The following is a 26436-nucleotide window of genomic DNA, read 5'->3' as shown; positions in this document are numbered from 1 at the left end:
AATAGCCAATATATTTTATTTAGCGTATCCATGGAAACTCAGTGTTTATCAGAGCATTTTTCAAAAAATAACGGTCACGAGCAAGCTAATATTTCAAGAATTTGACATTAATTAATGTAAATTGACTATAATGAACTAAAATACATATATTTCTCAAATCACTACACCACAGTTTAACATTCCTGACATTTCTTGGAAATTCAGTCAAGAAAAAGGCTCAGTTAAGAACGATCTATGCTAGCAAGAATGCTACTTGTCTTTTTTTTGTACAGCAGGCAGTGTTTGTTTAAAAAATGCACACAAAACACAAAACAAACTAAACAATTCATTATTATTTTAGTAATAACTTGGTTTTGTTTATTAAAAATAGTAGAAGAATGATATTAACCTTCCAGCTGATCACCATGTTGCTCCTTCTGGCCAGGATCCATCTTTCTCGGGTTTTGGGCTTCTTCAGCAAGTGCGTGTTTCAGCAAGTGCGTATTCAGCAAGTTTTGCGAGGTAGACTTGTCAACAGGTTCAAACCTTTCGAGGCGTTATGCTTCTTCAGGCGTCTCCTTCAAGAGTCCCGTAGCAAAAGGAAAGAACTCAGAAGGTCAGCGTCACTTATAGTGTTGCTAACATCGTTTCCATGACTTTCATTGACGAAGACTCAATGACGAATGCACGCGCTGGTACGTGAGAGAAACTGGACTCACGTAGTTGTAAGTTATAAATTGCACCAGCTAAATAGTAAAAAATTCATGCAGGGCACCTTGTGTTGTAGTACATAGTTCAGTTACAAATCACTCTTACAAGACAAAATTATATTAATATATATTATTATATGTTAATATTTTAATATTAATGTTGAATTGTTATCTTGATATATCTTGTGGCTTCCGTTCTTTGGTGCCACAGAAACATTGCCACATCTATGATCTAGTAATGTCCAGCATATACCCATCAGTAAACTACTGAATCATAATCAGACAGGAGAATTCATGTATTGACGTTAGACGAAACAACTTTGATTGCGGGTCACATTTTATTTATGCATGGGGGTTGCATTGTCTAATTTACCTAAAATGCAGGCAGGCAGCTGCAGCTAAAACTTCAAACCAGGAAGATAGAGCACATCACCCAGTTCTATATATTGCTAGTTTATAAATCACTGAACGGTTTAGCACAACACATTAAAGATCTGCTGTTGTTGTTGTTCAACCTTCCAGATCTCTCAGGTCTTCTGGTTCTATTCTGCATCTCCAGAACCAGAACCAAACATGGAGAAACAGCATAGAGCTTCTATTCATGAATATTCTAGACGCTATAAAATGTATTAGAAAATAATACATTATTTGTACTTAAATAGTCAAAAGGACATGAAGGTCATTGGTTCGTTAGGAGACTTTATCTACATGATGGATTTATTCATATTTAAGAAACACCAAAAACACCAGGTTGGGTTTTAAATAAGTTTATCAACGGTAGAAAACTTTATCATCTGACAATGATTTTATTGGCAAACTTTTAATATATGAACAGTGAATGTTTTACGATCCAAAGCATGACTTCTAATTACAAGATCTGTCTAAAAATATGTTACAGTTGTACTGAAAGAAGCTTAGAGGTGTTACACACTGAAACATCAGCAGAAAAGTCTTCCAGAAGTTAAATTGTAGTATTCACATCTTCAGCAGCTTAGTGGTGTGTTCCAGATCCACGTCATTTACCTAAAATAGAAAAAATAAAAAAGACAAGCAAATCATGACCTTCTTTAAAGAACACTTTTTTTTTTAATGATTTTTTTTACACTTTGTTTGATCTCTTAATAAAATGAAAACAAACAAAGTTTTTTTGATGAACTGATAAAGAAGCTTGGGTTCAGCTCTAAAATAAAATTGGACAATTTTTTTTGTCCAATATAAAGATCGTTGCATAGTAGTAGGTTGAAATTCTGTAAAAACAAAAATTCTTATGAAGCACCTTTTGCTGTCCAATTATTAATCTGTTAACTAAAGAATGAATCACCAGATCAGTTCAGCAGAAAGGCTAGAGCTTTTCACATGTTGATGTTGGAAGGATTTGTTTTACTGCAGATGATTCCTTTTGTTACAAATGATCAAGCATTCACTGAAGGAAGGCTGTCGTTGCATTTTAGCCAAGAAAATTACCAGAATAAATCGATTAGTAAAACAACGTTTAGTTCCTGCCCTTCTTTGTTGGGTTCACAGTCCCGTTATACCTTTGTGTTTCCTGCTGTCTGTGCCAGGCGCCGCCCCCCCAGCAGGCCCAGATGAACTTTCACCCCTCGGTGCGGCGTAAATTACAGTGACCCTGCTGCCGTCGATCTCACAGTCCTCCATGCCGTCTTTGGCAGCTTTACAGTTTTCCTCGCTGTCAAATTCCACAAATCCAAACCTGGAGGAAAATTAGTAAAATAGCAAAAAGAAGAGTAATCAGAAAAAGACGGTTTTTTTTCTTTCTTTTTTTTAAAATAAAAAGCTAACACAATCCAGTGATAAAACCACGCAACACCAACCGTTTTGAAGCGCCGGTGTTCTTATCAACGGCGACTCTTGCGCTGGCGGCTCCGTCGAAAGCGCTCTGAAGAGTTTCTGCGGTCGTCGTCTCAGCCAGGCCGGCAACAAACAGGGTTTTCAGCTGACCTAAACACGAAACCGCTCACTTATATGCTTCTGCAGAGCCTGGGACATTCAGCTGATGAAGAAATCTTTAACGTACCTTCAGCTTTCTGAGGCTCCACACCGCTGCGACCCCTTTCAACTTTGACCTGTTGGTTGCAGATCTTGATGGTTTTGGAGAACTGCAGCGCTCTTTCAGCATTGGCCACGGTTGCAAACTCGACAAAGGCAAACCTGCGGAGAATCGCAATTGCTTGGTGAGGGTCCTGAAGGGAATCTGTTCCATAAAGAGTGGAGAAAGCGTTGGGTTACCGTTTTCTTTCATCTTTCCCTCCGGTGACTCCTGGCCGTGTGACAATCCTCACACCAACAGCTTTTTTAAAGGCGGACTTCAGGTGGTTTTCTTTAGCTTTCTCAGGCAGACGGCTTACGAATAAGATGTTATTTGGAGGAGCTGCAGCTGTTGAAATTAAGAGGATTTCTTTAATCGTTTTTAAAAATGTCAGGCGGCTAACAGACGTTCTTTGATGATGAGGTCTTCTTACCCTTCGTTTTTTTACCACTGGTTTTGGATTTAGCGGCCTCTCTTTGTTGTACACAATCCACGATCAGGTCCCGGCCTTTAATCTGAGCTTTTTGTTTTTTCTTAAGCATTTCCTGAGCAATGGCTTTGTTTTTAAACTCCACAAAGGCAATGCTGTAAAAAAAAAAAAAGTCCATTAGATGAGAAATCTGTGAGAAATGCTTTCCTCATAAAACATCGATAAAAAGACCTACGATGCTTTTTTCCCCTCACTATCTGCGTTTCCATTGACCATATAACTACATAATTTGACATTTCTAAAATATATTTGCTTAACACAAACACTAATTAAAAAAGAATCTCAGTTTTTAATAAAAGGTTCTGATGCTAGTATCATGTGGGGGAGCTTGAGGGTGGGTTGTGGCTGGATCAAAACTGGTTTATTTCACAAAACTGTAATGGAAAATTTTTTTTCGCATCACATGATCAACAAGCGGATGTTACTACTGGTGGAAACCACGAAGGAGATGACGACAGGAAGCGGTTGGAAGATGATGGTGCACGAAGTGGCTCGTCACATGGGATTTTAAATTTGTTTCTTATGTAATAGAAACTCTATTATCCGACATTAGCAAGATACTGACATAGTTTTGCACACATTCGTATGGAAATGCAGCTACTGACTGAAGTTAAAGAACCTGTTTGAGAATGGAGGGCAGTCCATAAGACATTTACCGGTATCCATAAAATGTTCAGTTTGAGATGTTCAGCAATTAAAACATTTGGACTTCTGCTTTAGATGTTCTTTTATTCCATTTATTTGCTTTTCAATTTTAGCATTTCTTTGCAGTGAGTTACCTGTAGGGCTGGGCTTTTATCAGCCTGTTTTGACTTATTATTGCTTTGATAAATTCAAATTAAAGATGTTAAGAGACAAAAACTGATGGTATTATAGGAACTGTTGCTTTACTATTTTCACCAATTTTTGTTCCACGACAGTGTCAATAAATATTAATGTAATTATTGTGTGGAGTTTAGTGATATAAATCACACTTCTTTAGTTAAGTGGTGTCCTTAAAAAGCCTGTTTTAAATAGGACTTTCCCCCCCCCTCCTCCCCCCCAAGAACAATATTTGTGTTTGTGGCGTTATGAATGCTGCCATGCAGCTACCTAAAAAAAGAAAGAACTGATTATCATCGTTTTTGTTATCACAACTGTATTCTATTACTGTGAGTAAATAGAAGTAATCTAACTGGCCTAAAACAAGAGAAGTTCCTCTAATTTAACTTTTAGAGTGAGTAAATAAATGATGCATGTGTCTTTATCTAAACACTGAATAAAAAGACATTGTGATGAAACGTAAAGTCCATATTGCCCACCCATTGTTACCCGTCTTGTACAAGTCAACCTTTCGGTTTCAACTGTACCAGGGAGAAACATTAAAAAGTCCAAACTCTCACCCATGAGTCGGACTTTTGGCTCCGCCAGGAAAGCGAACAGAGACGGCTTTGTGGAAAACTTTTCGGATGTCTTCTTCAGTTGTGTCGTATGGGACGTTCTTCAGAAACAAGCACCGCTTGTCTTTCACTGACAAAACAAAAACATCAAACACTCAAACATTCGCATGTACAGATCTGTTTAAGGCCGGAAGACCAGGGAAGAGATGACAAGTTTTCCTCATGTCAAGCTGGAAGTTCATGACCGGATTCTTAGCTGACTTTCAAAAAGCCAAAAGAAGAAACAGAAGCAGAAATTCATCAACTGACCAAATGTTTAACTCAAATTGTTACAATGTGTGAATAAATATGGGTTCTGTATAATTTTCCATCAGACTCCTTTTTATTCATTCATTTTATTCACATTGAATGTCTATAAAAAAAAAAAATAAAACAAAAAAAGCACTTTATGGTTAAAAAACATCTTCTGGCATTACAAAATTAATCAAACACCACTGTTACGCACATTTTTGATGGACCGAATGCAATATTTTTACATAAATATTGTTTTATTAATGGAAAAATTTGAAATATGACTGCAACTCTAAAAGCAGAGTCTCGTTCTATTCGCAGAGTGCAGAGCTGACGGAGGAGGAGGAGGGATGGAAAAGTTTGTAACCACGAAAAGAAAAATGGCGGAGACAAGGAGACTAACGCAGGAAAAGCGGAACCCCTGGGTTTACTGAGGGTTTACTGGCGTTATTCTTAATGTCTTCTGGTAAACTAAAACAGAAGCAACACTGCTGGAAATTTTTCAGAAAAAATGCTAAAAGTTATATATAATTTTTTTAGTTTATAACAAAAATCTTTTGAATGTTACCATGTTTAGTCTAACAAAACCTGGTAACTCTTGAAGTGAATCATTTTGCTCTTTTTCTCTTTTGAGAATCACACAGACTGAACAGTTTGTCTTAAATGTTGCTGACTGAATTAAAACAGTTCCCACTTTCAATTTATCAAAACCTGCAACAACTTTGCATTTACATTGTTGCAACTCGTTTTATTAAGCTGTTTTGAGAAACTGTTGACTCCATGCAGAGTGCTGGTGCCACTGGTTTCTACAGATATATAATTAAATATTATCAGGTCAGTATTTTAACTAAAAAAAAAAAACATTTTCCCTGCACCTGAGTTTCAGTGTTCTTAGAATAGATTCTGATATCACTTCTACAGGTCAGTACATACCGTGGAGTACTGATTATTAGTCAATTTTTCTGTGGAACAGAACTCCAAATTTCTCCTTAGAGAATATCTAAAATATTCAAAAAAAATGCAGCTTGGGAAGCTGAAATATTTAGGCACAATGCTACTTGACACAGCATTGGCTGGCGTTTGCAAATAGGCAGTGATAAGTGTTTTTAGAGGGCGTCTTGAGCTGTAGACACTCACCCCCTCGAAAATCTGGGGTCCGCTGTACAACTTTACCTTTCTTATCCACAGGTGGCGCTTTCGACTTGCCCTGGTCGTTGCTTTTAACTTTGGCTTTCGCCATCTTTATGGGCTTATCGAGGATTTCCTCTCCATTCAGGGCCAAAGCTTTCTTCATGTCCATATCTGAGGCCATATCTACAAATGCATGCCTCCTACAGGAACAGAAAGTTGTTTGTTTTATTTACCGTTTCATCCATCAGCAGCTCTAAAAACAAACAAACAAACAAAAAACTCAACCGTGAACAACTAAACAAACTCACTTGGAATGTCCCAACCGGATGTCCCCAAACAGCAGACTTTGTGTCATGAAGCACTTCGCCAGAGAGCTTCTGATTTCCTCCGATGTTTTGGAGAAGTTCAGGTTGCCAACATAAAGACAAAGACCTGCAACGGAAAACGTGTGAAGCGCCGTTTACTGAAAGAAGCTGCCGGTTTGGGTGTCCACCACAGAATGAGTTAATACCGTCGTTGGTCGGTTTGGTTTTCTTTGACGGGGAAGAATCGGAGGCAGCGTCTGCTTTCCGTTTTCTATTTACTGTAAGACACAAATTCAGCAACAATCAGCAACATTAAAGAAAACTTTATTCTCCAATGACAGCTGTTAAAACAGAAACGGTAATGAAATAAAATGTATCTTTAGAAAAATAAACAGACCATTAAACACATTAATTCATTACTGAGCTGTGATTCCTCTAGTTATTTCACCATTCTAAACCGCCAGTAACAAGAGGCAAACAATTTCACCTGGACTGACCTTTAGCTCAGAACTGAAATAATTCACTAGAAACTAAATTCATCCTACAGAAGAGCTGCTACTTTTTACGGACAGCAACACTCTTCAGGGAGAACTCTGTTACTGACAGAGGAAATTCAACGTTAGCTTTCTTGACGTACCTGTGAAGAGATTTTAAAGTGAAATTAGACAAAACACAGAAGCTAATTAAAGTGTAACTAAGCCCCCTTGTGAAAGCAAAAGCCCACCCCCAGTCAAATTTGGAATAATTCCTCCAAAGTGGGAGGAGCCAAGAAATACTGAGGGCGTGGCTAAGTGATTTTTTTAGCAACTTTTTTTTAAAGGCTACTAATGACAAATCTCTTGACTCTTTTCTGTTATTAGAAACTTTATCTACAAATCGTGAAGTACCAATCACTGCTGTAAGCCCCTCCCACTTCCTATGGTTATGGTTATGCTTGCGCATCATGGAAAGTGCTCCAGTGTGTTTTTATATCATTTCCTGATGAGAAACTAGCAGGTCAAAACTTTACTATAACCAGAGGTTTTTAAATCAGTCACAAACTTCTGATCAGTTTTCTGGTTCAGAACTTCTGGACCAGAATTAAGAGCTCACAGCATCACCATGGAAACAACCCTGACCAGCACCTGTCCTCTCTGTCTTGTCTTCTTCTCCTTCTGCATCCTTCTTCTCCCAAGACACCGTTACCGTGGGAACGTTTCTTTTTACCTTGATGTCCATCTGAAGATCTTTTAAAAAATGTAAAAAAGAACTTTGCATTATTTACTGGACTAGTCAAAAAGCTGCTGTACTCTAGTTGTCTCCCTAAAAATGTTGCCATTTTGTTCTTAATCCACTTATTTGTATTTAAGTGAATGAACCCTGTGCAATTTGTCCTTATCAATAAAGCTATTATTATTATTCTTGATATTGTGTCGAGATTGAATTGAGTGTACTGTGACAAACATATCTCAGATCCAGCTTGTAATACCTCTCAGAGTTACATGTGATGAGTCACATTACCTTGCTCGTCTCCACTCTCCTCCTGTCGCATCTCCACTTCTGTGTTCTCTTCTGGCTGCCAATCTGTTGCAATGAAATGATTTTTATTATCATCATGCAAATGAAAAGACGTGAGTATACTTCATATAAAGCATTAAGATAAAATAACCTACCATTGTTGTGTGTGTTCTCTTCCTTTACGTTGTGGCTTTTTTTATGTCTCTTATTCTAAGAAGAAAAAAAAACCCAAACAAAACAAAAAAAAGAAGAAGACAGTTATGGGTCTGCATTGCTGGCTGTTTGTCAGTCAAATTGGGTTTTATAAATCTGCATATTGATGTCTTTAAATTTAACATTTGAAAGTGGTAAGTTCACTCACCCAAAGCATAAAAAAAAATACAATCAATGTCAGGATTCTGTGCATTTTGATGGATTTCCAGACCGGTGAAGGGAATGTTCATGACTTGGTTTACAAAGGTTGAGAAAATTATTTTTGCCAACTTCTGGACTTGGAGGTGGGTATTTTTTTGACTCTGCACTTTAAACTATTCAATAAGCCTTAATTTTTCCTACAAACTGGACCGTATTAAAATTTTGTGTACATTTTCAACACTTAAAAAGGCCATCCCTCCAGAGATCAGTGTTAGGAAACTGCACATATTTACCAGTTAACAGCACAGGCTACACAGTTTCTTCCTGTTCACAATTATCAGGTCTTACATTTTTAACTTTAACTGCATCTGTTTTCTAAGTTGTGGATTAATGTCTGACTACATTTTTGTTGCCGCTTCCTCAGAAAAATGTATTTCCCTGTTTGATTTCATCAACATCTCCTGAAGAAATCATTTCTTCAGGAGATGTTGAAGAAAGCTAAAAGAAAAAAAAGAAGCTTTTTAGCATTTTTTTTTTTAGCTAAAAAGCTTCACAAAAGTATTTATTTTATGCATCCACATAAATCTGGAATAACATAAAGAATGTCAACAACAGAGATCTGTATGGCAATTTGTTTGATAATATTTGCTAACACGTTTAATATACTTCCATCTACAGATGTAGTCTCAGAAAGTGACTAAAAAACGTACAGGTCTATAAGTAACAGAACAGCAGTAATAATAGAGTTAATAAAGTTATTGCCACTAAAAAATACATTTAACGTGTTACGAAATTCTAATATCTAAAAGAGTGCTTTCACGCAGAAGTTCCATGTTTTGTTAAGCTAAGCTGCTAAATAACAAGCTAACTTGTTAGCTTGACGGTTTACTTACAACGGTTAACTTACGTTGTCTACAAACGCCGCCAGTAGCAGTTAGTATGAACATAAATACCATTCTTACTTGTTTCTTTGCCATGTTATGCTCCAACAGGAAGCGTAGAGAGAACAATACACGTGTGGGTCAGATGCAAGTTAAGTGTATGCTACACACTGCGCATGTGTTACAGTAATCTACGGATGCCGGCGGGGAGAGCGAGCTGTTCAGGTGCGTACGCGAAAACTACAACTGAACAGTTTGTGAATTCCTTCTTTAATGACAACCGTCGACGTTGTAAACTCTATCTATGTAGCATGTAATGGTTTATAACAGTCTCATTTTAAACTAATAATCATTTAAACATCTATTTCTAACACTTAGCCATGTAGCCTTAGCTTGAGTCTAATCTAATAGTTTCCCTATGTATTCACCACCCAGTCTGTAGAGACTCTCCGTATACGCAATCGTTTTAGCTTTTCTCAGATTTCCCGGATGTCGGTATGTTATTAGAATAGATTGGAGCTTTGTTTGCCCGGAAATGTAATCTGCCGCACTATGTTTGTTTCTGAGCAGGTTGGACTGGAACTGAACGTTCAAAGAAACCAAAGTCCAGGGTTCGAGTTACAGTCCCACCATCCGCCCAGGCTCAAAACAGAGCCGGTGGGAGCTGACCATGGAGGACCCGGCATTCCTCTGAGAAAACCTTCATACACCTAATTAGTTTTTTCTTTTTGTAAACTCATCTGATGTTTACAATGATGGGCAGTCGGAGAAACGGCTTAACGAAGGAAAGCTTTATTCTGTCTGTGGACGTCGGTACAACGTCAATCAGATGTCACGTGTATGACAAGGAAGCGAGGATCCGAGGATCATGCACCAGCAAGGTATTATATTTACATCTAATAAGATTCTTCAGTTTTTACCCGCTATTTTCATAGTGGTGTAAACCTTTAAATGGGATTGTATGTACAGTAACAGAAAGTACTAAATGATAACAAACTGAGATTGCATAAAGCTGTTTTTCTGCCACATTTAAAGCCAGATTATTCCCTGTGAATGTTCCAGGTTGTCCCGTTGTATCCAGAGGTGGGACACGTGGAGATGGACCCAGATGCATTGTGGGAAGGGTTTATCACTGTGGTGAAAGGAGCAGTGCAAGGTACAGCTGCACAGACATCCTGTTATCGAATCCATCTGCAGCTGTGTCAGGGCAGCAATGCGAACAGGATTCAAGCAGCGTTGACTGTTACAGTATTACGCTGATATTTTTGAAGTGTTGCTGCTTTCCCGTCACAGATGCAGGAGTCCAGATGTGCCAGATGGAGGCTCTCGGCATCTCCACTCAGAGAGCAACCTTCACCACCTGGGACAGGTCACAGAAATGAAACAGCCTGACAGTTTCTCATTCATTGAGAAGCTGGAAAGTGAGTGAGAACTCTTCTGGTTTGACGTTCCTGTGATCCCTCTTCTCTGTCGTTGTGTTTGAACTTTAACAGGAGGACTGGGGTTCCTTTTCACAACTTCATCAGCTGGCAGGACCAAAGAGCTGCAGACCTGGTGAAGTCTTGGAACAGATCCTGCATCATGAAGGTGGATCTCCATCCACCCAACCACCCACCCAAACATACAGACATAGACAGACAGATAGATACATAGGCTGGTCCATTACAGGGCTTCCTGACATCTTTACCTCTTACATATCTTTAATAAACATCATATAAGAACGTATATTTTCATGGAGGTAGTACTTTATGTAACCATATAGGGATTTGAATGTTTAAATATTTTAAGTTGATTTTTTCAAATGGGATTTTCCAAGAAACTCTTAGACTAGTATTGTTTGAAGAAGCACAAATAAATCCTCTGTTCTTTGTTAAGAAAATATGTTCTCTGGAATCACCTGATTTATTCATATATATTAGATTGATTTGTTTAGATGACAATACGGTGTTTGCCAGTAACACAAAGTATGTCACAATCCAATCCAAAGTTCGGAAGTGCAAATTAGAAACGTGTCGTAAACTTTACAATATAGAGCAATATTTACATGTTGCATTAATCTAATTGGCTTGTTAATTAATTAATCAATATAGATTGAAATTTTAATGTAAAGCCATAAATAGAAATGTGTCTCTTAACTGAAGAAAAACGTTAGCACACCTCGTAGCATACCAGCTGGTGTTAGCTCTTTGAGCTAAAAGAATTGAATTAAGAAGCTTCATTTCCACCTCCCCGTCTTTTCTGGAATACTTTGCTTTTTCCTCTGTTTTGGGGTCCAACTGAGGATCAGTCATGATTCCAGAAGTCCTTGTCTTTGTTTATGTTATTCCTGGTAAACATTATTCTGGCCTTCTTACAGAGCAAAGGTTTCCTTTTTGCACAGCGTCCTTGATAGTTAAACTAGTTTTATCTCTCTGATTGTACAAATATGCACTGTCATATCAACAGTAGCAACATCCTGCTGCTGGTCCCATAAGCACATTTTAGAGGTTTTAGAGGTGTGGTAACTTCTTTTAGGATCTTGCTGACTGCTCTCAGGGTGAACAGCCAGACCTAGGAATGTTTTCTGCTTATAAACCGTTTTCCCAGACATTGGAATTGCTAAGGGAAATTCTTTTAGATCTTTTTAAATCCCTTACTCAAAACGCTGAGTAATTGTGTTCTCATGTCCACCCAGTGTGATACACCAGTAAGTGATTCATAGGGTGGGGGTTCATGTTGGCGTGTGTAATTTGGAGCAGCGGCCCGAAGGGGGCGTAAGAATGAGCATTTCATCAACAAGCTCTGCAGGTTAGGCAGCCATTTTTAACTCTGCTTCCATTTCATCCCACATCCTACATATCCTACTGACTGCAGAGTGGAAACCTGTGGCGCATGAAACCAGGCCTGAAACAATTAATCTCATTTCAGGCCCATGTATTGAGATATGAATCGATTATTGAGATAATTGACAACTAATTTAGTAATCGATTAATCGTTAAAGGGAGTATGCAAGTTTAAAAAAAAAAAGCCAATTGTTAAAAGAGCAACAAATTCAGGGCAGTAATTAAGCAAAAATGTAACAAAAATATACATTTTGCATTTAAAAATACTAAAAATAAAACTTCTTTGCAATATGTTCTAACCTGAACTCCTTAAGTAGCATAGTTTTATTATTATTCTATTTAGCAGATCACTTCCGGATGTATGTAAACTCTATTCCCGCTGATAATCACATTAATACTTTGTTTTCCACGGCAGCAACATAATCAGTCCCAAACAAACCTGATTATCAGTACAGTGGGTACATCATGGAACTAAACTACCAGATACCCGCCACTGATTGGCTGATAGCAACATGACTTTGGCTCAGGTTTTAGATAAACATGACTGAGCTGGAGCTGAACACGATGACCACTCATTCACCCTCTTTTTATCTTTATTCATTTTTCTTAACACGCTTAGATAATCCACGGTGCAATGAAGGTGGCCTACTTCCTGACGCGGGACAAGCGGTCGCTCGCGGCGAGCCTCATCGTCTTCTCCACTCAGCACGTCACCTTTCGCCTCGTGTGGGTGTTGGCCCACTACAAGCAGGTGTGTGGACGACCCGGCCGGTGAACACAACAGCAAGTTTAAATGAAGTTGTGCTGATGTGCTTCTGTTTTCTGCCTATTTAGATTAAGTAAAGCCCTCAAGCATGTGTTAAAACAGTATCCCTGAAGAGGGTTTGCAGCATCTTGAGCTCTAACGTTGCAAAGGTTTTAGATCTCTTACAAATTGTGTTCTGGGTTTTTTTTGTTTTGTTTTGTGGTAATTTTTTAAAAGTTAAGTGTGGAAAAAAACAAACATCAACATGAAGGCTAACCTGAGTTAATCTGGTCCTTTGGGAAAAAAGAATTCCTCCACCTTAAATTTATCACAATATTTAGCCGGGAAAAAAAAAAAAAAATCATCCAAAATCGGAATTGGCAGGTCAGGCTTTTTGAAAATCAGCCGGCGATCAGCCAGGAAACTACAATCGGTGCAACTCCAATTTTTTAGAAGGTGCTTCATCATTCACTAACTTTATTTTAAAAATAAAAGTATATTTTAGTTATAGTTAAACATGGTGGTGGTTGTGTGATGGTCTGGGCTTGACTTTCCAGCTTTAGGACCAGGACAACTTGTCATAACTGATGGAACTGTGAATTCTCCTTTCTAGCAGAAAATCCCAAATGTTTAAAGACTTGAGCTCAAGCTGGGTAATGCAGCAGGACAGTGACAAAAGCACCTCAGCCATTTTAGTCTGAATAGCTCCAAAACACAAAGTGAAGACCTGGATGTTGACTGTTCATTCTCAAATGTCCCCACAGGGCTGAATTCAAACAATCCTGCTAAGAAAAGGAGACCAAGAGTCCCACTGAGATGTAAAAGACTGTCTGTCCTGTCCTAATAGGGCCAGGCTGGTGTGGGTTACTTTTTTTCCTTTTTACTATTAATAAATTAAATCACCACTTAAGAACTGTTTTTGTAATAACTCTGGTTATGTTTCACTAATACTGGAATTTGTTTAGCGATCTGAAACAATACTTTTTCAGGGCACTATAGTTTTTAATGAGAGCAGCATGAAGACATGATCCCAGTGTGGCTCGTTTTCCAAACCAACCTCCACACCGGGTCAATAATCCCAGCAGGAACAGACTGTACTCTTCCTCCTCCTCCTCATCATGGCTTTTTCTTTTTCCAGGTCCATCAGGCGATCGAAGACGGCAACTGCTGCTTTGGAACAATAGACACTTGGCTCCTGTTCAAACTCACCAAAGGTCGGTGGCAGTCAGTCAGTCAGTCAGTCAGTCAGTCAGTCCGTCCCACCTACACACAGAGAGCGTTTGTAGAAATGTGTGATCTAAACCTGCCAGTTTGACGCTGTGGACTTTCTAATAGGATATTATGGTCCAGACAGGGCGCTCTTTGTCTCACACATTTCTCTTGCATCGCTGATTGCCTGCAATTTCTGAGGAATGTTTCAGCCCTCTGCAGGAGGGGAAGTGGAAAACAAACGATTAGGACTTTTTTTTTTTTTCCAGACAGTTCCTTCACATATTGCTGCCTAATCTGTTTCAGGTCGCGTCCACGCCACAGACTACTCCAACGCCAGTTCAACTGGGATTTTTGACTCCTACCAGGTGTGGTGCATCATGCTGCTCCTTCCTCTCTGCTCAGCATGGTGGGGTTACTGTATTTTTATTTAATTTATTTTTTTTACCTCTCTGTCATGTCTTGTTTCACAGATGTGCTGGAGTCAGTTTCTCTGCTCTCTTGTCTCTCTGCCCCTCTCAATATTCCCCCAAGTAGAAAATACAGGGTAAGTTAAACCTTCACTACAAGTTAAGATGTTTCAGCTTCTGGTCAGTAGAAGTTTTTTACCGGTAGAAGAACACAGAAACAGTTCAGATCGATGTTCTCATTTTTGTAAAGCTTTCCTCTCCCGGAGGTGTAGGGCTGATGATCAGGCTTGGAATTTACTATTAGCTTGAATCTGACAGAAAATCTGTGGGAGGATCTAAAGATTAGGGTGATGGCAAGGAGGTCTGCCAACCTCACAGCTCGTCACCAAAATCCCCATGGAAACATGCAAATAGCTGCTCAGCAATTAGAAGAAGGCTTCGATAGGTGTAATGCTAATCAAGATGTTTCCATTGATTATTGACAGGAGTATAAATTGTTAACATGACATTACAAAGAAAATGCAAATAAAACTTCTTGTTTCTAAACTGATTGGCGCTTCTGCATTGTTTGGTTACGGTTTATATACAAACTTCTAAAATCAATGAAATTGATTTCAAATCTAAAACTGCTGGAGGTATGACTACATTCAGACTTAAAGGGACAGTATTATTGTTTACAAGGCACATATTTCCATTTTACAGCATAATCAAGTAACTATGTTACCTTCAGTTATTATAAAAATGCAATATATATCAAATATGACTAAAACGAAATTTTGCTTCCTGATTTCACATCTTAAAATTGGGCCGCTGTCTCTTTAAAATCTCCTGCTCTGTCTGAAACTCCACCTTCAGGAAGTCATCACAACATGGCTCTTTTAACCCCTTAACATTTTTACCAGAGTTGCACTGAGAGGTGGCTCGTATAATGAGCTAATCAGATGTGCAGTTCTACCAGGTGTTTGCTAATTGCTGCTGGCTAGTCTGAAGGAGTAGAGCTGGTGAGGGCTGCTCTGTGAGGCAGAAGCTTGGACACTGCGACTCAAAAGAGTCAATTTTACATAACACTGCCTCTTTAACTGTGTAGGAAAGTTTTTTTTTTTTGTTTGTTTTTTTTACCACTTTGTAGGTGGATTTGATTTAGATTTTTGTCTTTTTAAAGATAATGACATACTAATATATGTATATTAATAACATAACCTCCATTTCCTTTCACGCTGGTAAACCAGTGAGGTAGAAACATTAACAGGTTGTTGTGTGGGGTGGTGGGGGGAGGGTCTAATAATAATTTTACCATGTTTTTATGATGAAGCGTATTGTACATTATGCCATGTTCCCGGTCCGGTTCCTGCATTAGAACAGATTGCTGATGGATGAGACGAGAGCAGGAGATAATGTGTTGTCTCTGGTTTCTGTTTTCATGATCCATCAGCCATAAGTTCGGCTCCACAGATCCGTCCGTCCTCGGAGTGTCCATTCCCATCATGTCAGTGGTGAGTGAACGTTCCTGGCATCACAATCCAGCAGCAGCAGCATGAATATGATAAACAGCCACAATGAATCTGTGTCTCATTTGTTCCTCCGTATCTCACTTACTGTGTTGTTAAAATGTAAAAAAAAAGTACTTGGTGAAAGTTTCACTCAGGCAAAGTTTAATTAGACATTCAGAGGACATTTTATTGGTGATAGTGACCTCATCTCCTGCTTTTCTGTGTCTAGTTGCTCTGTTTAAATTACGGAGTGAATTTAAACTCAGTTTAGCCATCCATCCATCCATCCATCCATCCATCCATCCATCCATCCATCCATCTTTTTACACCTTTGTCCCTAGTGGGGTGCTGGTTCCTATCTCCAGGGAGACATTTCGGGCGAGAGGCGGGGTCTCCCTGGACAGGTTGCCAATCTCTTGCTGGGCCTCATTGGCTGTAACTAACAATTATTTTAGTAATCGATTATTTTATCCTCTTTTTTGACGATCAATCACTAAATTGGATAAAGAATCCTGCTGATGTTTTTCATTTTGCCTCTTAGGCAATATTGAGAATACATTTAAAAAGACCAATAAAGTTATACTCCTTTTTTAAATGCGAAAATAAACATTTTGCAGCGTAGAATACAATAACAACTTTCCTTTAACAAATCAGTTAAAGCTACGACTTGAGTCGCCGCTTGAGTTCTGAATAGAACAGATTTACAGACAACTATGTTTTTTTAATCTTAAATGCAAAGTGTATATATATTTTGAACAATTGTTCTTTCATCAATTGTTTTTTTTTTTGTTGGAGTCCGTATTCTCCAGTGAATGATTAATCAGTTACTAAATTTGTTAACAATTAGTTAATGATTAATCACAATTAATCGTTTCAGCCCTACTTTAAACATCAGACACTTTCTAAGTTTGGTCAAAACGGTCATGAAGTCCTGTTGATGGGATGGCGCCTCTTGCCGTTTTTTCGTTCCTGCTCCATAAACTCGCTCTGCCCTCCTGTGGCAGATGGCGGACCAGCAGGCGGCCATGTTTGGAGAGTGCTGCTTTGATGTGGGCGACGTGAAAATCACAATGGGAACCGGCACCTTCATGGACATCAACACTGGGAGCAAACCACACACGTCTGTGGCAGGTAGAGGAGCAGCGCATGTCTTTTTGTTTAGTTTCTTTTTTCATCCAGATTTTAATCCTGCTGAATTATTCCAACCCTTCTACTGCAGGTCTGTATCCGCTGGTGGGGTGGAAGATCGGCTCAGACGTCGTTTACCTGGCAGAGGGCAACGCAGCAGACACGGGCACTGCCATCAAATGGGCCCAAGCACTTGGTGAGGACTGAACCGTGTCGCTTATTGTAAAAGTGTTTGTTTTTTTTTCTTTAAAAATCCTGTAATTATTCCTCTTCACATCTAAAATGATATTGCAGAGCTCTTCTCGAACGTCGGAGAGATCAGCGACATGGCTTACAGTGTCAGCGACTCGGATGGAGTGTGCTTCGTCCCTTCCTTCAGTGGCCTGCAGGTAAATGCACTCATATATTTGTTGCTAACATATGAGGTATTATATTTCTATGCACATGCCTACTCCATCTCTAATAAAAACACGTGTGTTGTGGTAATGGTTTTCATCTGGTTTTTATGAAGGTGCATCAGGGCCTTAGTAGATAGAGGGGAAAAAAAGAATAGTAAATTAATCCGAAATTTTGTGATAAAAGCTCATAAACGTTCAAGAAAAAACTCTGAAATTTTATCAGAGTTTTCTCTTCCTTTCTTTTTTTTTTTTAGAAAATTTTAGATTTTTTTTTTCCCCTGGCAAATTTTCAAATTCAGAAACTTCCAAGTTTTTTTCTGGACAATTTTTTTGATCTCCAAATTTCTGAGATTTCTAGCAAAGTTGCAACTTTTCAAACTCAAATATTTCCTTGTTTTTTTTGTTGTTTTTTTTCTTGACATTTTTCTTGAGATTTTTAGCAGAAATCTACTCCTCCTTTCCTTTTTTTCTGTCTACAATGGCCCTGATATGCCGCCATAGGTTTTGCATTGTCTCTCTGTAACATGGTTTTCTTTTTTCCCCTCCGCCCTCCATTTTGAACTGGCAGTTGTAAGTGTTTTCTGCTGGATGTTGATATTCTAGTTCTGATTAGAAAATGTGTCCCCTCCCCTTGTTGGCCAGGCGAATGTTGTCTAGTGAAATGGCCAGCCTTCCTGCATGTTTTCAGTTTGGTGTGTTCAAATGGCTGAATGACTGCATCAACATTTCCAGTAAAACACTAACCAAGTAGTTCTAAGTGTTCTCCTGGAAATCCATTCATTTTGTGCTTTATGTTTGAACTGCTGTATTTTCAGAGTGGAGTGATTACACAACATTCAACTTCAGTGATTATAGAAAACATGATCCGAGTCTCGCTTCTGCCATCCACCTGAAAAGGTTTAGGAGTTTGTACCGCTGGTAGGGATGCAACGTTGCCACCACCAGGCTTGGCTGTTGATTCAAATTTGATTTGATCAAATCATATCAGACTTAAATAAAATTTGATTTTATTTCAAGCACAAATAAAAACAGTTAAATACAAGACAAGAAAGCAAATTGTCCAAAAAGGAGTTGGTAGACATAGAAAACTTCTCTTCACCCCCTTTTTTTCTTGGCAATATATAGCAAGGAAGGGAATCCGAGCCGATGTATCGTGAATTTCCCCAACCATATTTTGGCCAGTGTAGCCTCTGTTTCCAGCTCCTTCCACTTAATGCCAAGCTTGAACCTTGATGGTTCTGGATTGTCGCTGAACATCCAAAATTATTTCCTTTCATCTCAGGTTGACCATTTGCTTCCTGTTCAAAAGGTGACACAGACTAATAACTTGCATCTGATTGATGAGGTTGGATGGCGCCGCTATTTAGAAACGGCACTATTGGCTATAAGCCAAAAGTTCTCCTCCTTAGATCTTCCGTGACGTTGTATTCTCCTGTTGTGTTTTGTTTTTTCCTTCCACCCTGGAGAATTAATCGTAACTGTGTCAATGCATGAAGACAAAGCTGATTCGGATAGGAGGCTCGTCTTTAACCTGTGTGTGTCCTATTAAAGGCTCCTCTGAATGACCCCAGAGCGTGTGCTTCCCTGATGGGCCTCAAACCTTCCACGACTAAAAGCCATTTGGTCCGAGCCATTCTGGAGTCGGTCGCCTTCAGGTGATTGGCTTTAGGCAGGCTTTGAACAAATCAGCATGTACTTGTTTGAACTCGTCTCCGCCTCCTTCATGCTTACTGGTTTAACTTTCTCCTCAGGAACAAGCAGCTGTATGAGACGATGCTCAGAGAGACCCGCATCCCCATCACCAAGATTAGGTGAGGTTAATGCTCCAGTCTTACATGTGGAACTTGGATTGTATCCAGCAAGCTGGGTGTGTCAGCCTGAACTTCAGTGGACCCCGCCCCAGTTAATGCAGGCGTATCGATAATACATTATCTGGCTAGATGCTCCTCTGACATAGTTACAGTGAAATGATTTGAGCGATAGCTGAGCACTCTGCTCCTCTCCTTTTCAGGGTAGACGGAGGCGTTTCCTCCAACGACTTTGTCCTGCAGCTGACTGCAGACCTGTTTGGCAGAAAGGTGATCCGGCCCCAACACCGGGAGATGTCCTCTCTGGGGGCCGCTTTTGTTGCCGGACTCGGAGTGGGTAGGCAAACACACTCTCGTTTAAAACATAACGCCAGATTGCAAAAGTATTCGCACCTCTAGCCATTCATTCTTATTTTGGAGGGATTTGATGCGACAAACCAAGACAAAATAGTGTATGATGGAGAAGTGGAAAGAAAATTATGCATGATTTTTTTTTTTTACATTTCTGGTGGCTTTAATTTCTATTCACCCTCAGAGTCAGTACTATTGCCTTGTTTCCATTGAGCGGTACATCAGGAGAAGGTGCGGTGTGGCATTCTACGGTCGGGCATATTTTGGAGAGCCAGTTAGATTCTCCCTGGAGAGGCGAGGTTAAACCCAAGCGCCTAACTTGATGTCATACTAATGACTAACGTGACACAAGCAGTGGCATTTTTCTGTCCCCAAATCAACGGACTGTGTTGTGTGACAAGTATGGTACGTCTTACTGTACCATTGCTTACAACTGAAAGGGGGCCAAGAATGGTGTGGTACAGGTCAGTTGTTTGGGTTGATTTTTACAATGGAATCAGACAAAATAGCGTACCGAGCCATGCAGCAATGTCCCATGGAAATGAAGCATAAGTACTTCTTCCACCTTTGGGTTGAAGGTGGAAGTACTCTTTGGGGTTTGTCTCCACCAGCTTCCCACATCTGGATACTGGAATTTGTGACCATTCGTCTTTGTGGATGGAGATTGGATGTGAACAGGAAGCCTTTTCAAAGATTCTCTAATGGATTTAGGTCTAGACTTTGACTGAGCCTTTTTAAACACCTGGATGTTGTTTGATCTAAACCATTCCGTTGTAGCTCTGATTGTATGATCAGGATGGTTGAACCTCCACAGCCTCCTCCAGCAGGTGTTTCCTCCAGGATTGCCTTGGATTTATTGATCAATACATCAACTCAAGCCAGCTTTCTGGTCCCTGCTGAAGAAAAGCATCCCCACAGCATCATGCTTCTACTATTATGTACCAATGTGGAGATGGTGTTTTCACGGTGATGCTTACAGCGATATGCTTATTGCCCCAAAAAGTTCCATTTTGGTCTCGTTTGGACAGAATATCTTCCTCTGCTTGTTTGCTGTGGTTAAATGCACACAGGACTTCCAGCTGTGTTCTTTCAACAGTAGGTTTCTTCTTCTCCTCCTTAAAAAAGACCAGGTTTGTGGAATGCTCTAGTTGTCCAGTGAACAGATTCTCCCACTTGCCATCGAATTGTGAAGCTGGACGTCCATCTTGGGATGTTTGCTGTAGTCCTACATCTCAGTGCCAGATGATGGATTGAACTGAACTCTGTGACATCAAAGCGTGGCATATCATTCTAGATCCTAAATCTGTTTTAAACCTCTCCAACGTCCTCCGTGACCTGTCTGCTGTGTTCCCCCAGTCTTCATGAAGCTGTTTGTTTGCTAATGTTCTCTAACAAACTTCTGAGGCCTTCACTGAGAAGCTGCATTTATAATCTGGACTCTATTTGCTAGTTGGGTGAATTTTTAAGGTAGTAGACTTTATTTAGGAAGGTGATCTGTCACATAATCCTGTTTTTGCTGTCTGTATTTTGTCTTCATTAAATAAACGATTCCAGGAGTCTGGGATTTGGTAGGATTTCTCTTCTACCTAAATGGAGGACATAAAAAGCCACTTTGTTGAGCAGTCACTTTAATAATCCCTTTTTTCTCAGTGTTCTTACTCTAAATATATTGCAACTCATGACAAGTGTTCATTTGAAAGCTCCTGATCAAAAGTCCTATTTTTATTTTGCTGACTAGGGCCAGAAAAGCAGAAATGAGTCCTGCCATTTTCTTATGTTCTATTCACTGCATTATGCAATTAGATTATTGCAGATTAAGTGGATGCCTAGTTTTAAGACATGCTGACTGTGTCTCTGTAGGTTTCTGGATGACCCGTGAAGAGCTGAAGAAGCTGCAGAGCGCTGATAAGGTGTTCCTGCCTAAAGGTGCTGCCGGCCCCGGTCAGGAATACAACCCCGTCCTCCAGAGCTGGGAGAGAGCCCTGAGGCGCTCCATGAACTGGTACAAGCCCTGACTGTGGGACGCACCAAAAGGAAGGATCTGGACCAGAACCAATGGAAACCACACATCAGCTGCTGAGTACACGTGAAACGCAGAGCTAACCGCCGTCAGCTGTGCCTTCAAATGAATATAACTTTATCTGTGTGAATCATGGTCCGCGTAATTTAAAGACACGGTACTTAAAGCTGCAGCAGGCGGAGACCTGGTGGAAGGTGTACAATGGACCAAAAGTTACTTGAAAATGAAAATCTACTGAGCTTTCCAGGGAAGTCAGAACTGATCTGAGGCCCCGTTCAGACCAGGCACTAATAACCAAACTGGGGGATCAGATCATGAAGCTAAGCATGAACAACCTCAGCTACTAGCTTAACTCTGCTAGTACAGACCAGAAACTATTGACTTTTCATTTAGAGCTTTGACTTGCTGAAAGCAACCATAGCAAATTCCAGTTTTTGGGAACTAAAAAAAAAAGAAGAAGCTAACCGAATAGTGCGAAATTTTCTCTCATCTTTTTCTCTCATCTATATAATAGATATTGATTATATCAACACTATGTGGGAGGGACGCTGTAAAACAGGGTTTTAGTCATTTAAAGCAAAGACATTATTGAAGTCAATGTTTTAAACCATCATTAGCATCTAAAATTAGCAGTTAGCACAGTTAGCTTCCTGAGCCTCTATATGTTCCTCATAGAGATCGCAGTGCAGGGTTTTCCCCAGCATATTATAGGCCTGGCGACCCGCCGTGCTTTACAAGCCCCATCTCCAGGCTAAGCCTTTCTTGTTAATGTTTTTAGGAAAGTAATAATAAATAAGAAAATCGCTCCTTTTTTTTAAAGCCGTATTGTAAACGTCTCTGTTGCTCTGAGCGTTTCACTGGCAGAGCAGATTTATTCCTAAAAGATATGTTTATAGAAGATAGGTTTATAGTTCATGCATTTAAAGCCGGACCAATCACACCTCTGGCGCCTCTGCACGTTGCCTCGCACGCTGCAGCAGCTGGATGTCTTAAGTTTACCTCCTGTGTTAGATTTGGTGAAATCTGGGAGAAGAGAATAGTTTAGTTGGCCAACCTAAAAAGCAATACGTTGTCATTGTAGTTTACTAGTTTGTATTTGTGGGCAAACAGAGCTCAAACTCAAAGATTAAACTCACAGCATCAGATTGTTGCTATGGTTAACAAAACAATTTAACTTTGAATATTGTTCTTTGAACGTTTTCCAAACTTGCCAGCTCCTTAAAATCTTACATATAAATGTCTAACAGATTAAAATCTTTTAATTTATGTATGCTGAAACCATTAAATCAAATTGAGCAGCATTGATCATCTCAATAAACAATTATTACATTTATGCATCTGTGGTCTGCGCTAAAATATTAGCATTTATTGGCCACTGAAGCTCTGGGGGGCCTTATGGAGCTGCTGACTTAATTTGGATTAAACAAAAGTGCAAATAATTGATATTCATTTTAATTGTGTTTTTTGATTGTTGTTTTTAAGACTGGTTGTGGGTTTAAATATTGTTTCACTGGCGATGTCTTCCCGTAACTTATAATTACCCAGTAACATTTTTACTTTTCCTGTCTGCTTAACATCTTTTAATACAAAAACACGGTGGACCGCCTCCGCACCCTGACCACCGGGCTTAGCAAGTTTTCCGGGGAAAACCCTGCAGTGCCTTACCTTAACTCCAATTTTTCCTGCCAAATTTAGGAAGGAAGAAGAAGCAACATGCTAAAGAAAACCTCTCTGTTTTTAAATATTTCTCACAACTTTTTGCACTTCCCATGAATCTGTGTTTAACACCTCATTGGAAAGGAAAGTAGCTAACTTTGAGTCTTCTTTCCTCAGTAACCGGGTCTGACTATTGTTAGACCCGGAAGCACTTAAATATGTGAATGGAGGCAGACCAGATTTTTGAATTTCTGACCATCAAATTGTACAAATCATGAAATTCTGGTCACCAGCTGATTTCTCGGTATAGTCTGAATACAAACACTCAGCTGAAGGTCCAGCCATGACTCTGGATATCAGCTCTACATTGGATTCTCCTGGTTTTAAGAAAACTCTAATAAAAACAAAATTAATGACTAATCTATGTATCTAACTGGATATAGATTTTTAGGCAAAAATTTTCTATTGTAAGATAATACAGTACAGGCAGCAGGTTGGTCAGATCTATTTTGGTTCATCATAAACAGTCATATTTCAGTAAGAGTCAAATGGGCCAAAAATAAGTATAAAATAAGGTGAAATAAGTCTACAGGAGATAATATACAAATATTTTTCATTTATATCAAGTCAAAGATAACTGTGTTTTATAGAACATCTAAACCACAGTTGGCTAATGTGCTTTATAGACAAAATGATTGGCAATGAAACAACTCAAATTTAATTGTCACAACAAACACATTGATATCAAATAACTATGTTTAAAGCAGAAAGTCTGTCAGCTGTTTTTCCACATTCGAGCACTTTTCTGGGAGTTTATTTTGTAATTCATATAAATATTTTGATCTGGGAAAAAAATGCTATGCAATCATTTAATTGCATTGGTGCAAAACAGTGGATAGCGTCGTGCACAGAGTCTAGATGATCAAGATATACACCAGTAGATGTGTGTATGTATGGGTTGTTGGTTTTGTGAGGTGAGTGTAAAAAAACAAAAAAACACATAAACCTCCAATGTGTTCATGATTATTTTATAGTTCAGGTTTTTAGGGATTTCATAGAAACATGAGGAGACCAGCTGATGTTCTGCTTATTGCCATGGATTCTGTGTAGATTTCTTGTGTTCTCACTTTTCTTTGCCACACTTTTCTGATTTTGATTATCAACAAATTTTAGTGTCAAAGATAATCTGAGTAAATAAGAAATCCATCTTTAAAATGAGAATTTCAATTATTCTCTTTAGAAATTTTCTGTCAGAGTGCAGAGTTCATGGAAATTTCCTTTTTATTATTTTCTCAGATTGACGTCATCTGATATTAAGATGGTTGGATATGACACCTTTACGTGTGACCCAAAAACAGCTATAACAGAAGAAATCTGTAAGGGATTAAGTACTTTTTTAAAATTTTGATAGCAAGCTGGGAACAGTTCGGATCATTTAGGAAGCGTTTTTAGGTGAATGTTACAGCCAAGTTTGAACCGGGTCCATAAAGAACAATCAGCATGAAGAAGTTCCTGCTCCATTATTTCTTCTCAAAAGTGCCATTTATTCAGAAGATAACTTTATTCATTCTAGTCTAAATTGGATTTCACTTCTCAGTCTCTTTGTCTCGTTAATTAAATAATATTACCCGATGCTATGACGCCACCGACTGGCTTATCAGTTTTTAATTCATGAGTGCTCCATAGCAACAACTGAGTGCCAAATGTTTAATCCTGGGACACAAGCCAGAATCCATTCAGATTCAAGCATAAACTTCAGTTCATTTTGGATTAAAAGAAAACTGACCTGACTGCTTGATGTTTCAGAACCAGTATTGTTTTTTTTTATAAAGCTGCATGTTGGTGATTTAACATGAAATGTTTGCATAGTCATTTTAAAATGATCAGGACCTGATTTAAAAAAAATACCTGTTTCCTTTGGGAAATGTGGATCAACTTTATTTTAAACCCTTTGTGAATGTTTGTATATAATGTTATAATTATAATGGTGTTAAATCCTGACTCACTGTTAAAATGTGATTGTTCCTCTGAACCTCTAAAAGCTGCTGTACTCAGTATTTAAGAGCGTTTGTACTACACAATGTTTTATAAAGACGGAATCAGGGATATGAGAAATGGTTGAACTGGCAGAAAAAGGAAGCATTCCAATACTTTTCTGCTTATTATTGTAGGGCTTTTTTTTCATGTTGATGTCGTATGATCAGTGTGAACTCTGATGACATTCTTCTTACATGATTGTTCTGTAACTGAGAACTCTAAACTTCTTTCTTCACCTCTGACCTGCTGGGTGGTGTTTGGATTTTACATAATTTTCTGAAATATGTACAGCAAACAGTATTCATGTCTCTTTGTGTTCAGTAAAATTTTCGGAGCCTTTTATGGAATTGACCAACACAATCCAATGAAGATGAATCAAAGACTGGTGCATTGTTTTTAACACATTTCACAAATAGATCTGAAAAGTATGGTATTGGGAATCAAAACTTGCATCACAGTTTGGCTTATGTAATTATTTATAACTATGATTAATAACTTACTAATGAAATTGTTAATACATTTAGAGTTTCTTTAGTTGAGTTGGGGCTCCATTCAAAATCTGGAACCATAACTCAAACTTTGTCAGTATCTTGTGCAGGAACGAATTCAAAACTACCGGACAGAAGAAACGTCACACAAGCAATGAATTCCGACACATTTATTTTCATTAAGTCTGGGAATTTATTAAGAAAACAATTTTCCAGCTAAATTATTCCATAACTTGTTTCTCTTATATGGAAAAAAAACATATATATATATATATATATATATATATATATATATATATATATGCGTGTGTGTGTGTGTAAGTGGAGGAGGTTGATCTTTTCAGATTACGTGTCTTATATGGAACTGTCATGACATAGTGATAGTTTTAACCAATATGCAAAAATACCATATTTACATGCTGCAGCTTTAAAGAAATGTGATTATATCACTAAATTGAACACAATAACTTTAATTATATTTTCAAATTTACTCATATTTGCGGAACAGTGGAGAAAATACAAAAAAAAAAATTCCATTTCCAATAATGTCAGTTTTGTTTGTTGACATCAATGTAAATTGATGAATACAATGATAAATAAAATTCTTATAAGACATTTTCACAATAAATGCCCACACTCAGGGATGTGTTAGCCCAGATGTGTGGGAAGCAGCCCATTCTTTTGTGTAATCTCTCCAAAGAGGACTTTGTGTGTCATTAAAGGGCTAATAATAAATGATGTACTCTGGTGACGTGTCCCGCTGCCTCCAGCTGCACAGGTGTCACTGACAACACGAGTGAGCAGATGCTG

At 38.7% G+C, this 26436-nt stretch overlaps 2 protein-coding genes across 6 annotated transcripts; one reads left to right on the top strand and one right to left on the bottom strand.

Annotated features, from left to right (window-relative positions):
- Nucleotides 1–1440: 1440 nt before the first annotated feature.
- Nucleotides 1441–9269, bottom strand: LOC122840578 (nucleolin-like). 4 transcript variants are annotated; one of them, XM_044133089.1, is made up of 14 exons: nucleotides 9137–9269; nucleotides 7985–8039; nucleotides 7833–7895; nucleotides 7457–7558; nucleotides 6539–6610; nucleotides 6336–6459; nucleotides 6070–6227; nucleotides 4609–4735; nucleotides 3170–3321; nucleotides 2937–3084; nucleotides 2725–2858; nucleotides 2522–2648; nucleotides 2225–2400; nucleotides 1441–1712 (listed from the first exon to the last, which is right to left on the bottom strand). In XM_044133089.1, the coding sequence occupies exons 1-14, from the start codon at nucleotides 9158–9160 to the stop codon at nucleotides 1705–1707; spliced, it is 1470 nt and encodes a 489-aa protein (XP_043989024.1). In that variant the 5' UTR covers nucleotides 9161–9269; the 3' UTR covers nucleotides 1441–1704. The 4 variants fall into 4 exon arrangements, with proteins under 4 accessions (XP_043989024.1, XP_043989025.1, XP_043989023.1 ...); XM_044133090.1 differs by having other exon boundaries at nucleotides 9146–9261; XM_044133088.1 differs by lacking the exon at nucleotides 9137–9269 and adding an exon at nucleotides 8191–8214.
- gk5 (glycerol kinase 5) lies at nucleotides 9202–22888 on the top strand. 2 transcript variants are annotated; one of them, XM_044133086.1, is made up of 17 exons: nucleotides 9202–9289; nucleotides 9635–9945; nucleotides 10127–10220; nucleotides 10358–10433; nucleotides 10558–10651; nucleotides 12506–12637; nucleotides 13770–13845; nucleotides 14147–14208; nucleotides 14314–14387; nucleotides 15683–15743; nucleotides 16745–16871; nucleotides 16960–17064; nucleotides 17163–17257; nucleotides 18818–18921; nucleotides 19018–19077; nucleotides 19278–19411; nucleotides 21286–22888. In XM_044133086.1, the coding sequence occupies exons 2-17, from the start codon at nucleotides 9808–9810 to the stop codon at nucleotides 21438–21440; spliced, it is 1587 nt and encodes a 528-aa protein (XP_043989021.1). In that variant the 5' UTR covers nucleotides 9202–9289; nucleotides 9635–9807; the 3' UTR covers nucleotides 21441–22888. The 2 variants fall into 2 exon arrangements, with proteins under 2 accessions (XP_043989021.1, XP_043989022.1); XM_044133087.1 differs by lacking the exon at nucleotides 9202–9289 and adding an exon at nucleotides 9465–9559.
- Nucleotides 22889–26436: the final 3548 nt, after the last annotated feature.

This window comes from Gambusia affinis, linkage group LG12 (genome assembly GCF_019740435.1).
Source record: "Gambusia affinis linkage group LG12, SWU_Gaff_1.0, whole genome shotgun sequence".
Classification (NCBI taxonomy): Eukaryota; Metazoa; Chordata; class Actinopteri; order Cyprinodontiformes; family Poeciliidae; genus Gambusia; species Gambusia affinis.
Note: the sequence above shows the minus strand (reverse complement) of the source record. Positions and strands in the feature narration are given on the sequence as shown.

Coding starts and splice junctions, on each gene's coding strand:
- LOC122840578 (XM_044133089.1), bottom strand. CDS start 9,160: ATGGCAAAGAAACAAGTAAGAATG. Junction 4,736..6,069: donor GCCACCTGTGGATAAGAAAG/GTAAAGTTGTAC, acceptor TTGTTTTGTCAG/TGAAAGACAAGCGGTGCTTG. Junction 2,649..2,724: donor GGAGCCTCAGAAAGCTGAAG/GTACGTTAAAGA, acceptor TTTCGTGTTTAG/GTCAGCTGAAAACCCTGTTT.
- gk5 (XM_044133086.1), top strand. CDS start 9,808: ATGTTTACAATGATGGGCAGTCGGAGAAACGGCTTAACGAAGGAAAGC. Junction 10,434..10,557: donor ACCTTCACCACCTGGGACAG/GTCACAGAAATG, acceptor GAACTTTAACAG/GAGGACTGGGGTTCCTTTTC. Junction 16,872..16,959: donor ACCACACACGTCTGTGGCAG/GTAGAGGAGCAG, acceptor CTTCTACTGCAG/GTCTGTATCCGCTGGTGGGG.